General features: G+C 41.2%; 1 protein-coding gene across 2 annotated transcripts in view; it reads left to right on the forward strand.

Annotated features, from left to right (window-relative positions):
* The window catches only part of LOC129196766 (probable tRNA methyltransferase 9B), a 38,440-nt gene extending 26,412 nt beyond the window's left edge, over nt 1–12,028 (forward strand). For both annotated transcript variants that reach the window (XM_054804696.1, XM_054804704.1), the window contains one exon: nt 10,615–12,028. In XM_054804696.1, the coding sequence (XP_054660671.1) occupies nt 10,615–11,654 (1,040 nt within the window). In that variant the 3' untranslated portion in view covers nt 11,655–12,028. The remainder of the gene's footprint in view (nt 1–10,614) is intronic.
* The last annotated feature ends 4,587 nt before the right edge of the window (nt 12,029–16,615 follow it).

The following is a 16,615-nucleotide window of genomic DNA, read 5'->3' on the forward strand; positions in this document are numbered from 1 at the left end:
GAAGGCAAGAAATTTCTGCAAGTGTTCTAAAGCCAGGTTTGTAGTAGGAAATATTGGCAGAAGAAGAGTGTCAACAAGCCTAACTTGATGATTTTTCCTTGTACTCGACATCTATTGCATATGCATATATAATGAAGGATTTTTGCCAGTTCCGTGAATGGAATAAGCTGTACTGACAAGAAACAAATCTGGACATGATATATCAGCGAAAGTTTAGAATGTACTGCTTTCAAATGCTTAACTTTCTGTTCAGGGAGACACATTTGCCACTGTGAGTATTCATTTCATTCCACAATGTTTTCACGACCTTAAGAAAGACATCATACCCACTTGCCCAGTGTATTCATAGCATAATTTTATTTGAGATTTAATATTGGTGAACAACAGAAATCATCCCCTTTGCAATATACTGATGGCTTTGTTATTGTTAGCATGATGAAGCCATTCCTGTATTATTGAAATAAGTAGGATTTTTGCCACTCTCAGTAGCAGAAAGAGGACTGGCACTTATATTTCCACTTTGGCTAAGGGATTGTTCCGAATCATAATGCAGGACTGATTTTTTAGCATGACTTTACCTCTGCCAAGGTAGCTTTCTCCTTTACATGGAAGGGTCACATTCTGTGTTAATAAAATCTTGTATATGCTGAGCTCTTGGACTCTGAGATGGGCAAGGGATAAGAAGCAGTTTTTTCTGTTAATTTAGATAAGTAATTTCTCTCCCCCAAATGCAAAGGTGAAGACATCACATTTTCCTCTCATATTAGGAGTCAAATACTCAAGTCAGTAAAGTTATTTTATATTACTGAAATATCTGATCAGACTCTTCATCCCAGTGGGAAAAAAAGGTTCCTGGAGTGAAGACCATCAAATGGCTTTCCTTGGTGTTAATACCAATATGTGAAAATTAACTTCGCTTTAATCTGTGATCTTTTAGTCATGTGGTAATTCAACAGAGAAAGTGAGGGGAACCTAAGGGACGTAAACCTGTCTAGTCCTCTAATTTACACTGTCTGAGAAAATGGTCTGAGTAATTGCAAATAGCGTAATTCTTAAAGTTTACAAGTTAGAAGAGTCTCTTGGGGAAAAAAGAAGTCCAAATAAAAGGTGCGGGAGAGTTTCGTTACTATAGAAGGTTCTGTCTTCATGGTAAAATGCAATGAGACACTAAGCCAGATGAAACCAAGCATTATTATCAGATCATATCAGTGTAGTTATATTGCACTGTTGTGCCAATTAATATATGGACACAACATTGCAATGCCATCATGATATAGTTTCTTTACCTCCTAAAGAAACCTCATATTTCTGTGCAACCTTGGTTATTTCTGCATAGCACTAAGTTTTGTCAGATAGGTATATCATCACTACCTGCCAGTTCTCCTAAATTCTGTTTTTCCTAGGGGTTACGTTCTAACAGGTTTTTAACTTCTTCCAACAAAAAGGCACTGTGGTCAGAAAATTGTATACCCTAAAAGAAGCAATATTAAAGGCACAACAAGAAATCTGCCCCAGTGGAACGCAGAGTAGAACGAGGTCTGATATGACAGCATCAGGACCTCTTTAATGCCATAGAAATTAAAAAGAAATCATCAAAAACATGACTATCAATAATTATAAGGGATGGTGCGAAGAACCAAAGTCAGGATGACTACAGCATAACATGAATTAGAACTAGGATAAGGTTTTATAACTGCATACAAAGCAAGAGGAAAACAAAAAGTAAAGAAGAGCAAATAACAGATAACAGGGGAAGCTGCATTTTTCTCTGGTCTTAACAAAAAGTTAATAGTAGTCATGAACAAGTTAGTAGAGTTTTAACCAGAGGACAAGAGTTTAGAATATAAAAAGGAAATGGCTTCTTAAAGAATATTGAGACAAATTGTTAGGAAATCATGAAATTAATCTTAAACTACTGTGAACTAGCAGATTATTTTTAAGATCTCCAGCAAGTGAAGAAGAGCAAACGTAATACTTGTTTCCAAAAGAGAGAGAAAGGACATCAAGGCCTAACTTAGATTTATGCAAGGATACTAGAATAAATAATTTAAATAATCTAATTTAAATAGAATAAATTATTTAAACCTACAGAATACTAATGTAATGGGAAACAGCCGACACGTATTTGTCAGGAACAAGCCAATCTGCTTTCTGTCTTTGACAGGGTAATCATCCCTATAGACAGGGTAGCTGGAGAAGACATGATCTGTCTTGACTCTCATGTCATTGTTGCAAGTAAAATAAGTAAATAGAGCTAAAAATATGGAAAAAAGTCATTCTTAAAATGGATCAGTGATTCACTGTCCAATCAGAATACATTTCAAATGGGATGCTCTTGGGACCCACCCTACATCTCTTTCTGTGCAAAATTTTAATTACTAACTTTGATGGCGGGCTAGAACAAACTGAACAGCAAACTGAACAGTTCAGCAAACTGAACAATTTGTGAATGGCTCCTATGTAGGAAGAGTTGGGATTATTTTGGAAGATGGGATTTGACATCCAAATGATGGAGTTGTCTAAAATCAAAAGGAAGAGATACAGAAACTATCGAGAGGGAAGTACCACGCTTGGGAAGGAAACATTCAGTGAACAAAGTGAGAAACAATGGCCAGGCAAGATGGATCGCAGGCCAAATACGCGTGAGTAGCATCACGCTGTAGCAAAACCAGGCGGATACCTGTCTGGGGTAGGGTAGCAGAGCAGTTTCATGGAAGGCAGAAGAATGAGTCACCTTCCTGCACTTGGTACCTTTGAGATCCTAGGTGGAATATCATATCTGCTTTTGGGGACCATGCCTTAAAACGTTTGCAGTCAATATGGAGACATTTTAAATAACTGAAGTTTAGAAAATCTGAATTATTAGAGGAAACCAGAGGAAGTGGGTGTGGTTACTCAGGGAAAAATAAAAAAGACTGAAGGAAACATAATAGCCTTCAAATACATGAATGATTTTTACAGAAAGCTGATATTACTTTTACATAGAAAGAAAAAAATAATCATCTTAACCTGCAGCAAGGTTTATAATACCTCAGATATTAAAAGGCTTTTAAGAGCAGGTTAGACTGATTTGGGTCACATTTGAGCCAAGTATTTAATTCTGCCTTGGAGCTGGAAAATGAATGACCTGTATTTTTCTATATCTATTTTAATGTAAAGGCCACCTGTCCTTTCTGAGCAAAATCCATTGACTGTCCTGTACCAGTTTCTGCCTGACGTTAACACAGCTCCTCTCGCGTGACTAGCTCTCCTCCCTGATGGAAGTCAGTGGTGCAAAATACTAACAAAGTCTGAATATCACAAGAGGTCTTGAAGACAGAGGAGAAATGCCACCCATGGTGGGATTTTCTGACTTTGATGAGGCCACCCACAGTGTACCGTTGCTTCTTCTGAGACATCTGCAAGCCCTGACTTCAGCTTTGGTCTCACCACTGCTAGTGTTTTATTTAAAGCGAATAATACAGTTATTTCTAAGCTAGTGATCGCAAATTCTTAGAGATTTGGAGAAGCTCCATAGGACAGTTGGAGCCTGTGGTTGACACCTGCAGGCTTTATCTGTCGTTCACGTGGTTGCTTTCACCAGGCTCGTCAGCTGACAGCTTTGTCTGTCGGTGCCATTCTCACCAACAGCAAGGAGCCAGATTTCTATCTCACTCGGTTAAATCAGGAGCTTTGTGTTCCCCGCATTGATATTTTCACGTGAGTTACAACTGATTTATCAAAAATATCCTAAGTTTATTTCCAGTGGATGATATATAGTTATCTCAGGATGGGGGCAGGTCAGAAAACTTGGCACGCTTTTTTTTTTTTTTTTTCTTAGAAAAATGGACATCAACCCAGAATGGGCTCTCCTCCTTACGGTGCCCTATTGCTACAACTTACTGGAGTGCAGAACTGATGCAAACTCCAAACAGCCTTGTATTTAGTTTAATTAATTTTCACAGTAGCAGCCAGCAGCCTGCTCAGCATTTTTAAATGCAATCATTTATTCTAGACCACAGTTGGCTATCCGTGGTCTTATTACTGTCATTGTGTCGACAGTATATCTGTTTTAAATCTTACCTACATGTTCTTAACAACGTGTTATCTGCTTGCAAGGTCTTGACCAGCTGTTGGGTGTCATTAAAAGAGGTGACAGCTTGTCACCGGCTGCACAACTTGCTCATGTATGGCTGTTGTCCTCTGCTCTCTCGGGGTGCAGAGCAATGCGGATGTGGTTTTGGAAGGAGAGATGGCTGAGCAGCTTCCACGCGATGGTTTTGGCAGGTTTGTGCTGTCACCCAACAGCAGGCTCCTGAGCACAGGGTTTCACTCTACAATACCAAAAGCTTATTCTCCTGCTAAGGTGCTGAGATCCAGAATGGATTCAGAATGGCTTGCAGGCACCCGAGCTGGGTGCACATTTAAACCTTCTTTAGTAAAGACCCATAGTGCCAACTCCTCTCTTGGGGTTGGTGTCTGACAGAGCATTGTAGAGATTTTGCTTTTTTTCTCATTCTTGGTGAATCCCAAGTCCCCAGGCCATTCACCCAGAAAGTAGGAGAGCTCGATTCACCTCCTTCCTCAGCTGGAGGGATTTCAAACCCTCATTTCCAATACTCAGAGACATGCCCCAGTTCTCGAACACCTGGCTGCACTGGGTGGAGAAAACCACCACCATCCCTTGGAACCTGCAGCCAAAAAGCCCAAAGGAGATGGAAGAGGAGCCTTACCCCATAGCCCAGCATGCAGGAGCGCATCCAGGAGGGAAGGAAAGAAGGCAGCTACCTGCGTTGTTTCCTCTATATTCAGTGACTGACTAACATAAAGCGTACAAGCAAGATTAAATGGTGCTTGAGAGCAGACCGAGCCGGCTCCGAGAGCCCACGGGGTGACCTCCAGGGGTAGCGCAGCGGCTGAGAAGGGAGCAGCGGCTCCAGGAGAAGCCCTGCTGCTCTGGGTGGGAAGAGGGGAGGAGTAATTCTGGCTCGGAGCAGGTGCCTCAAGGATGGCACGAAGCAGAGGAGGCTTGAAGAGAGGTGCTCCGCCTGACCGTATTTTATTACCCTCTTTTGCTGGTTTTAGCTCTAGGCGTCCCCACTTCTATCTTGCTGTGAGCAGCATTTCAGAATGATCCTTAATCCTGCTGAAACCAGTGTAGCTACTCAGATGCTTAAAATTAAGCATATAATTATATTCCTGAATGAAGGCTTTAATAAGTTAATTAAATTTCATAATTATAATGATTTTTATAAAGGCGGTATCCTCATTTGCTAATGCTAACCGTAAATGTGGGAAAATTAAAGAAAGAACAAATTTTCCAACCTAGAGTAATTAATGACTTATGTTTCTAATAGGAAAAGTTTTTAATGGAGACACTGTTTGAAGTTTACTCAGTAATTCTTTTAAATAATTCTTTGGTATATTAGTATTTTTCCTCCCCTTTTTATTTTTGATACCACCATAATGAAGAGAATAAAATCATATTTAACTTAGAATCATGCCTTCTATATATGTTCCAATTGTTCCTATTATTGGAGCTGACAGAGATAAGGTGACATCTGAAGTGTGTACACAGTACATACAAAAGAGTCTCTGAGATAAAGATTCTGTGATCCTCAAATACTTTCCAAATGTCTCTGAAGGGATTTAACTTCAGTAAAGAAATTTGACATGGGAAAGCAATTTCTGATTGCATAGATTTCTTTTTGCCATTTAACGGGGTTTAAATTGAATCACTGACCTAAAATATTCGTTTTGAAAATTACTTCTAAAAAAATTCAGACAAAGTTGTTGATGCTTTCAGTTTTGTTCTCTGAAGACAGCTGAATGACACAAAAATGTATCTTGCATTGTCTGCTTGTTCTAAATAATCCCTTTTAGTAGGATTAGTCACAGTATTAAATTAAGAGAAGGAGCAATTAATTATATTCTTATGAAATGAAGAAGAGAAGAATCTTTGAAATGTTCTCCTTTCCTCCCCACCCCCTCCCTTTGAAATCCAAAATTGCATTATGTGTGTTTCAGTTATGGAAAATCTTTCAGTCTTCAGTTTAAACAAAAGTGGTGGGAATGAGCAGTACATGGCACAAAATTAATTTGGATTGACTTTTAGGTATGCTAGGGGAATGTAGGGCCAAAATGAAGAGGAATGCTTGATTTATAACAACTGTTAATCCGTGAAGCAAGGCCTTGCTGCTGCAAAGAGCTGTCAGGGGTTTTGGACAAGCACCTGTGCTCACCCGAACCAAATATTTTTGTGCTTAGAGTTCTTTTTTGGAGCAGTTTGTTTGGATGTTTATAAAACTGAATGTGGTCCTACGTGTCCTCATCACCATGGCATGGTGTTGGTTAGTATGATAATGGTATCGTGTTCATTAGAGCCCTTCTTGCAGTGAATGTAAGGGTTTTTTCTAGCTTTTGTTACCAGGGTTGCATAAGACCTAAAAAGCTCTGAATGTTCTTCTGTGGAAAAAAGCACGAGGATAAACTTCGGGAAGAAACAATAGTAGGTGGACAGCTAGAGAGGAGAGCAGTGTAATAATAAGGATGTATCACTAACGCTCTGATAAACTTGGGGAAAATGGCCACAGATTATTAAGAGAGATTGCGAGGGCTATGAGGGCAGGAAACACAACGCTGAGAAACCACCGTTATCCATATGTAGGCTGTGTAAATGATACACAGGGGCACGAGCCTCTTAGAAAGATTAATCCGAGAACCCACAAAAGGGGTTAAAAACTCTCATTAGTCTGAAATGGTGTATCAGGCCCACATCAATAAGTAATTGAGCAAGAACCACATTATCTCACTGCCTGTAATGTGACCATAATCGAACCTCCTGCTAGGAACAAAAATGCTGTAAAAAATCCACTGCATAAAAGTTTACTACCAAAAAGGAAAAAAAAAAAAATTTTTTACGGAAGATTGAAATGGAAAGCCAGAAGGGTAAAATGCTAGCAGATGAGTGTGGAAAGAGCTGACAGACGCAGTGTTGAATGCTTAGTGTAGGTGTATGGCACCTATATAAAGGCCACTGTTCAACAGATCCCTATGGAATTTATGATGGCAAATGGAATGAATAGGCTAGTGATAAAGTTTGCTGGTGACATAGAGTTATTCAGGATTACTGACTGCAAAGAGCTGCAAAAAAAAAATCTCATGTGAAACTAATGACTGGGTGCAAAATTGCAGGAAAGTACTTGTGGATAAATGCTAGGTAACGTGCATAGAAAAAATAACTGAGTGTACAGGCACAGCGGTACCCTCTATTCTTGTTCAGGAAAGAGATACTGAAGTCATTGTCAGACTCATTTTCATTGCCCTGAAAAATATTAGCTCAGTGTTCAAACCTGGTCCAAAAAAGTATTCAAACATTAAAAACAAAAATTTAAATCCGGAAGAATAGTGGAAGATAAATAACTGGTGCATCTGTATCTTGAATACTGCATGAAATTCAGGTTTTCTCCATCTCTGGAAGGATATAGATGAACTAGTAAAGGTCCTTATAATGATCAAAGGTACAAACTGTTTGTGCATGAGGATAGATTAATGGGCTAGGGCTCTTCACCTAAGAAAAAAGAGTATCATCATAAAAGTATTGTAAAAGAAGTGTATACATCCTACTGCTCCTGAGGGAAAGTGGAATAGGAACCTGGAACCTACAAATGATATTAAATTAGTGAGTAGGGAGTAAATTTCTGCAGTTTTGCACAACAGGAGAACCACAGGGAAAGATTTAAAACAGAAGGAAATTTAAAAAAGAAAAAATACATAATTAAATTGCAGATTCCTTTGACATGTGAATTTGTGTAATCAGAAGTCCAAGTGAATCCAAGAAAGTATCCAAGGAGGACAGGTGCATCACTGGCTATTAGACACAAGCTCTAGCCTGTGGCTGAGGAAGCTCTTAGGATGGCAAGGGGAGAGACCATCACTGTTCTTCCCTTCTTTCTTTCCTTTTTTTTTTTATTTTTTCACTACCTGCAAGCTTCTGTATTTATTGTAATTTAGGACAAAACTAATTTTCATTTAAAGTACAAGTCATTATGACAAATGCGCTTTCAAGCATCTGGAGCCTTGTTTTATAGTGTTTGGATGATGGGAAATCACCTTAAAATATGTTGAACAGCTGGTGAAAGATTGTTCTAGGGGTGCAGCACTGACAGACTCCAGGGAGGCCTCACTGTGGTCTTTCAATGCTTAAAGGGGGCTTCTATGAAAAAAGATGGAGAAGGACTTTTTACCAGGGCTTGTAGTGACAGGACAGGAGGAATGGTTTTAAACTAAAAGAGGGTCAATTTAGATGTTAGGAAGAAATTCTTGACTGTGAGGGTGGTGAGGCACTGCAACAGGTTGCCCAGAGAGGTTGTGGATGCCTCATACCTGGAAGTGTTCAAGGCCAGGCTGGATGGGGCTTTGGGCAACCTGGTCTAGTGGAGGGTGTCCCTGCCCATGGCAGGGGGGTTGGAACTAGATGATCTTTAAGGTCCCTTCCAACCCAAACCATTCTGTGATTCTATGAAATATCACCCCCAGTCAGCATGAGAGGAGTTGCAGGAGAAGCAGATTTGAACCATCTCCACTGGAGGGGAGGGGGCAAGGCTCCTGTGGCTGCTGGGCTCCAGTCAGGCCCTCGGTGAGTGTTTGTGCCTCACTGCCAGCTAACGTGAGCCGCTCCATCTCCGAAACAGCACCTTTACTGCACAGTGCAGATTGTTCAGTTTAAAGACAGTGATGCTGGAGCCTGACAGGTCTGGCTTTGATTGAAAACAATCATGTGTAATAATTCGCGTGATAATCTGTGATTTCAGGATAGTGTGATGTTGCCCCATGCAGATGCTCTGTTTCCTTGAGTTATGCATTTTTAAATGGAATACATCACCCATAGCTTTTAAAATTATCTGACAAATTTATCTTGACAACACTAAAGTATTGCTCAGTGTGAGATTTTATTAATACTCTGTAATTTCTTAAATGATACTTGATGCCTTTTTAATTAAAAAGGCCATAATGTGTCAATGTCAATGTCTCGACTAGTGCTAGAAGACCTGAGCTTTTGGAATTGATTTCTGTTCATCTCAAACAAGTGAAACCTACAGGCAGAGCAGCTGAATAACTAAATGTTAAAAGACCCTATTTCTTCAAAGCTTGCCTTTTGATCCTCACGTTGCCGCCGAGGCTCTGAATGCATCATTCATTGTGGGGAGAGTGTTTTCCTATCTCAGCTGGATTGCATGCTGTTATTCTTTTAATTTTAAATTGTCTCTTTTTCTGAGGCAAAATGGATCCAGTGGTGAACAGCCGCCCTGACAGACACAAAGAGGCTCCAGATACAGAGCTTCTGCTAGCATTTTCTATACTTACGTTTCTAGAAAGAATCGAAAGCTTGCACTTTTTTTTTTTCCATGAAAGAGTTGTTATTTGTCTGTGGAAATCAACACCTCAACAGCTTAAGCAAAAACTAGTTTATCATTGTAACCTGAAGTGGTATGCGTAGAAATATCTGCCCAAACTGGCACAGACATTTTCACTGAGGAAAATATAAGGTTGGACAAATATCACTAATTCCATTGCTTTTCGTTTCCAACGTCTTTAATATGTGCCCTTTGCTTTCCAGCACTATTCCAGGATTGTTTCCTATTCTTATTTCTCATGTAACATTCATTCGATGTAGCTGAAATTTTGGTGAAGTCCCTGCTGTGCACCAAACCCTGATCACCCTCGACGTCTGCTGTGGATTGCTCTAGAGCTGCGCAGTCTGAGAGCAGGAGCCAACCTGCAGAGCTGCCCTTTGGCGAATTCCTGCCAAATCCGGGGACCAATTGCCCTTTTTGGAGCAAAAACTTTTATTGAAATGAGTATCAAATTTAAACTCAGTTCTGACTCAAGGGAAGCTGTGCTGCTTGAGCTTTGCCATCATAATAACTATGAGGCGTTCTCCGCGTCACGCGCGTTTGTGTGGCGGTGGGGGTTATCAAGCAAGAGTGGGATTATCCGATTTTTTGTTTTCATGATGCTAGTTAATGGCAGAAGTAGACAAATGCTAATTGACTAATTGTCTTTCACCCATGTGTTGATGATTTAAATGCATCCCAGGCTGATAGTGACTGTTCATTTTTCCTGCTCTGTTACTGACGTCTGTCAATAAAGGAGGAGAAACGGTCAGGCAGTTTTAACGTAGTCCATTTTTAATGGGTATCATCAGCAGGACGACTAGCACAGCTGTTGCAAGGACCATGTATGGCCTCAGTCTTTCAGAAGTGCTTCTTTCGGGCTGCAGATGAGCAGTAAGTGAGGGTAAAAAACGGGCCAGGTTGCTTTGCCACTGACCAAGCGATAGCCTTGCATTGCGAAAACAAGACTGTTGTGGTGTTTATCACCGATCTGAAAGGTGTCACTTGTTTCAGTGTTTCTAAATCACTCTGCTGTGTTTTTAAAGTCAGTCAGTGTGTTATGAACTCTTTTCACATGTTAGAGATAGTACAATAATGCGCAGCACAATGGAAGATAAATGATGTATTCCTGTGGTGCAAACCACCAGCTGCCAGTGTGTCAGAGCCAGTCCTTGTCCTTATACTCTGTATTCATTAGTGCCTCGAGGGATACTTATTCACCTTATCTGTTCTGTTCTAGTGATTCACCATTTTTCAACGGAAGAGAGGCGCATGCGAGCAATAAAAGAGATGGCTCGCATCTTGAGAGTAGGAGGCCAGATAATGATATATGTGTGGGCAATGGAGCAAAAGCGGAGAAGATTTGAAAAGCAAGATGTCTTTGTTCCTTGGAATCCTTCACCTCCTTCCTGCTCCTCGGGTGAGCCTTGCTCACGTGGAGTACAAAACCCAATTCTTCACAAGGACAAAGAGCTGGCTTTGAACCAGCCCTGTCGTAAGTTGGATGGGACTTCAGAGGTACACAGGACAGCGAGGAGCGCATCCCGTGGAGGGGAGAAAAAAGCGTCGTGTGAGGTGTTAGAGAAATCTCTGAGATGGTCTCTGTTCTCAAGATCACTTGACTCGGTATTAGATGCGGGTGATCAGTGGCACCAAGAAGAGCTCATTAGATATTGCAATTACGGTGTTCAGCTGAATGAATTAAACAGAGAAAAAAAAGTTGAAAAAAACAGAGAGTGTGGCTTTCTGAAACGCGCTTCTGACTTTTTTCTACATTGCAAACAGAGTTTTGAAAATACAACGGCTTTTGAAGTAGCTGTTAAACCTGTGCTGCCCATGTCACGCTGCTCGAAGGCTTTCAGAAGCTGCTATTCAGAATTAGGGCAAGCAACTATACAGCTCCCTATGGCTGCAGATACTATGCACGGTTGCAGCAGAGTCTGTTTACCTGACCTGATTTCACATCAGAAAGAATTAGCTGTCAGACAACAACTTAAAATAGACCATCACCCAAAACAAGGAGCTTTCTGCCAACCTCAGAACAAAAGGCGAACAGGCTCTTCGCAGCAGAGAGCAGTCAATGAGTGCGCCCTGACCACGCAGAGAAGACAGCAGATGGGTCCTGGTGGGGCATGGTTGAGGTACTACCACGTTTTTAAAGAAGGGGAGTTGGCCGAGCTGATAGAGCGTCACGTTCCTGAGCTACATATTACTCACTCGTACTTTGACCATGCCAATTGGTGCGTGATCGCAGAGAAGACTCAAGTGTGGAAGATATAGGGGAAATTTCCTTATTGAAATGCACAGAGAATACTTCAGGGCTTTCTTCCTTTTGAAAGCTCAGCGCCTTTGAAAATCTTTCCTGAAGCTTTTTATAGCCTTGGGTTTGTTTTGGGGAAGAGGGCTATGTACGAGGAGGAGAGTGCTTTAAAACTCTCAGGTTCTGTGACTTTGTTTTCTTTGATTTTGTTCTTAAAATACATCTCTTGAAATTTTTTTCTAGAGTTATTATTTCAGACTGAGAACATTTTAGCACACGGATCCCTTTTAATAAACAGCTGCCAGCTGTGTTTTGTTGCTTGAAAATAGGTAAAATACAGTTGGAAGGTGATTGCTGGATTATTTTTTACATGTGCATTAAAAGTCTTTGTTGTAAGTTTATTACTGTATAATCATTCATGTCAACGTTTTATTTTAAAATTCATTGTTCTCTGCCACTTGATGTAACATAACACGGGAAGTAATTGAAAGATGCACTATTTTACTACAGCCTGTATGATACTTCTAGTCATATGAGACAGACAGTCTTTTATGAGAATTAGTAGGTGTATAGAGCCCTCGTGGCAGAGGCAGTAACTCATCCCACTGTCATAGTCTAGAGATCTTTTTCATTGCCTTGTAGCAGTCACAGCCAAGAAAGCAAAGAGATATTTGCCTCTGTGTATACCACTACATGACCCCCTCCAAAAAAAAGTAGTTTTAAAAGTGAGCTTGACATGTGTGCTTAAGCCTGGATTGCTCTTTCTCCCTGTCAGCAAAACTAGGAGGTGTCAGAAGGATTTAATATCTCATTTAAATCTGTGCAGTGAATGAGCATAGCACAGAAAAGTGTTCCAGTGACCGCTAGTCAATCGAGAAAATTTTTATTAACATCAGCATGCAATACCAATGCTTTTATCTACAGATTCGCCTTTTGCAAAGAATATCAGAGTCATTATCCAACTTTTATAGATAAAGAAACTGAGGTAATTAACTTTGCATAAGGTTGCAATGTAGAGTAAAAATTTGGAAGAAAACCAAGCAAAAATCCCAAGCAACACGTCTGCTTTGCTGATGATTATTTATGTGCTAGGGAGGCCTGTCTGTAATTTTACTTCCTGCCTTTGTTTCTGTGGATTTGTGAATCAGCAAGTCAGAGATCAAACTAGTTTTCTGAGAAATAAGCCCCTGCATGTTCTTTACGTGTGTGTCAGCAGCAGATGCATATCATGTTTTCAAACATAGCATGGAACCGCTCAGTAATCCGAGGCTTTTAGTGCAGCTTTAATTCAATTTGGATATAATATCTGTAATCACATTTCCTTTACTTCCTCCCATGGAGTTCACATCAGTGGTATCACAGTACATCTTGTATTTTCAGGTGGAAAAGCTAGAGGGCCTAATCAGTCTCCTCCATCTGTAATGACTGCCTCTGCAGCACTCCTTTTTTTCCCCTAAATGTTAGTATCATTGTGCGAGTGAAGAAAATAATTTTCAGTCACAAAGTGTAGCTGCTGTTCGGCTCTGACGGCACCACTCCCTTCATTTTGTGCGCTTTTTTGCATTGCCAGAAGGACTTGACAGCATCTCCCGATTTTTTAGCGCAGCTTCAGGTCGCGCTAAGCAGCAGCAGCAGCAGCACCTTGCAGCTCTGAGCCTGTCCATCATGTCTGCTCCTACGGTTCAACGGGCTGATAACCCACGCAACGCGCCGGAAAAATGCCTTTGATCGTAGCTGCCAGTCCTTGCCCTCAAGCACACCTGATGTTTAATTTTCCTGGAAACGAACACAGGTATTTTAACTGAACCTGACTGGTCCTCTTGGAAGGTTTTAGCCTTCTCCAGCATTCCCTCAACTAAAGGTGCTCATCATCTCCAGGTCTTCCCTAGGGTGCAGTGAGTCACCACTAGATTTCTCCTACTGCTGACACCCCTGGTCTGCCTGCTCCAGGTCAGGTGTTCCCAAACGAGATCCATGTCACAGGGACAGTACTAGCCTAACTGGAAGGAATTTTAACCTCTGGGCGGCTGTCAGCGGCTCTAAAAGCAATCCTCCCCTTCAACAAGGAGTGAATGTCCTTGTTTGGAATGAAGCTTCTTGTGCTGCCTCGGTGTTAGACCTGCTTCCACACAGGATGGCTTCCACTCACGGTGGTTGCCTCCGGAGGGTGCTGAGTGCTTCCTGGGATCAGAGTAAATTCAACCTCTTGCAAAGGAAGCTGCCCCAGGAGAGGGCCCTGACTACGCAGGGAAAGAAAGTAAAAACATGGATTTGGTTGGAAAGATCATGTATTAATAATTCTCACATTTATGCATGTCACAAATGTTATACAGCCATAAGCTCTATTTGAAATTCTCATTTTGATCAGGATGCCGGGAGCAAAACCAGGACTGAGTTCATTCCTTCGTTTCTACATCACAGTCTGGATTTGCAGTCCTCGGGGCAGGCGCTGCCTTGCACAAAGGGATGTAGCAGGGAAATGCTCTGCACTCCTGAGCCGTGCTTGGTCCTAATTTGTTTTCCTCGTGTGCTCTTTGCTGTTCTGACCTTGATTTTAGAATAGAAAGGTACCATTTTTCTGGCCTCGTTTAGGCATCTAGACTGTAGATCTGTATGTAGGTCTAGCTTTGTGCTCCATATTGCAGCATTAATGGCAAGAAATAGCCCCTTTAGAGGATGGACCACCTCGAAGAGCCGTTGGGGTTAGAGAGCTCATGTTCAGCACCTGCTCATCTCTTTCCATTGCTTGTGGAAGGGGCTTAGAGAGGAGCTTAGCCTTAAACACTGATTCTTGGATGCTTCAGTTAGGAGAGATGGATCCTACCTAGGAACCTTTTAAATTCTGATCATGCAAAAAAAGGAGCACAGACAACAGTAAAATCAGACAGATTCATTCCCCACTCTGTCTTTTGGCCAAGCAGTGCTGCCTACATATTCCTATTTTGTAGGAACGGTGCAGAAAAATTCATTGTTAATCTGGAGAAGAAAAAGACAAAAAGCAGCAGCCTAGCTCAGTTCCTCTTTACAGCATCTGCCACTCTGAATTTATGGTCATCTGAGTCCTCACTTGTCCCAGGGACACTTTCAGAAGAGCTTCCAGTGTCTGCCACTCTCTCTGATCTACCAGTGATGCTCACCTTTACAGATACTAGTATTAATAAAGCCAATGTCTTCCTGCTTTTCTTTGCAGGTCCCTAAAAATTCCCCAGGGTCAGAGATTTTTCAGTTTTCTCAACAGACGGTTGCTGCGCTGTTCCTAATTTCTTTTGTGGACCCCTGGGAAATCGTCCACAGCCATCCCAAGATCCACGAGCAGAGCTTGGGGTCCTCTGTTCTGTGCGTGCCACATCAAGCACTGTCACATCGAGTCGCACGCAGCCCACATGAAGTTGGCATGGTAGCAGCAGCCAGTGCTGCTCACATCACTAGAGCTAAGACACTGTGAGCACAGCACTGTTTATCCTCCTTTGGCATAAACAGGTTTGATGAGCATGAGTCTGTCATAAAAGATTTTTGCCCACTGGGTAAATGTCTTTCTTCTAATTGTCTGCTAATTGGCAAACAGCTAATCCCACTTATTATCAAAATTCTTTCTCCAGAGAAAACTCAGCCAAGAGTTTCATAAATCCTTTTCCTTCATCCTTTTTAATTTTAAAAATTGTTCCAAGTATCATTTGGTAGCTGTCACCTAAGGAGGTGTTCTGTTTGAGTTAATCAGCTCCTGCAAGGTTATCTGTGATCTATGTGAAAGTGCCTTAGCCAGCATCTTGCCTTCTGTCTTAATTGGTAATTACTGGCCTAAAATTGTCACTTACCATAGGCATTTGTACTGACCTCTCAAATTAAGATAGCCCGTGAAATTAAAAGTGGAAGAAGCCTATTGGGTCACTTACTGTACCCTCCAAAGTGCATTTATTATTCATGGTGTGTGGCCGGGAACCCAAGTGTAGGGTATGATTGAGAACACTGCAGTTAACTCGTCTTTGAAATGTAAATACAATTAATGAGCATACCTGTCTTCCCCCAGGATCTGTCCTTGTCTGCTTTGTCATTCTGACTTCTTTCTTTCTTTCTTTCTTTCTTTCTTTCTTCCTTTTGGTGGCGGTCCTGGTTTCCTTTCCTTCCTTCCTTCTCACTCAAGACTGAAAAAAACATTTTGCAGAAAGATTCCAAGTGGTAAAAAGCACAGAAAATATTCCATGGATTCCTCAAAATGTGTGCTTTACTAGCTTGTCTTTCAGATCTCATTGTGACCAGGACTGTGCTAATTGTCGCCTTCATAATTTGGCACAGCAAATCATTTCACATGAACATACTATTGCAAGTTTAAAAAAGAACACCAGCTTGCTTGCAGTGAAAGCCCACATTGGCAACATTTAGCTGTAGTGAAACTGTGCCATTCCCTGGCTGTCACAGGCTTCCAGCTAAATGCATCACATTTAATACAGCAAAAAGTAAATTGTCCTAGGCAAAAAAAAGAAAAAATTTTTGTGGAAACAGTGGGTCAGCCAAGAGAGGGAGCAGAACAGTAAGTTTCCATCTCTCGGTCTTCAGTTGCCCCGTAACCACATTCTGCTCTTTGTATACGGAGGCTTGTAAAGATGTTTAAAAAAAAAAAAAAACAAACAAGAAAGCTATTTTAACAGTAAGCCAGGACAGAGTTGCTGTAGAGTCTTTATGGGAACGTGAGCAGAAAAGGCACCTTCCACAAAGCCAGTCTGGCTAGTAAAATGCAGGCTTCCTACTGATAAAGACCGGAAGCTTTTTATTTTTTCCACCAGCACTTTCCCTTCACCTCCATATCCAAGTATCTCTACACAGCTTTGTAAATTAAAATTGAAAGTATCTTCTGCTGCACCCTGCTGATCTATTAAGTGTTGTAGCACAACCTCTTCCAAGCACAGGAACACTCATTTCACATGCAGAAAGTTGAGCAGATGTGGCAGAAGGCCAACGCAGCTGAGTGGGGATCTCCTGACCG

Source organism: Grus americana, chromosome 1 (genome assembly GCF_028858705.1).
Source record: "Grus americana isolate bGruAme1 chromosome 1, bGruAme1.mat, whole genome shotgun sequence".
Taxonomy (NCBI): Eukaryota; Metazoa; Chordata; class Aves; order Gruiformes; family Gruidae; genus Grus; species Grus americana.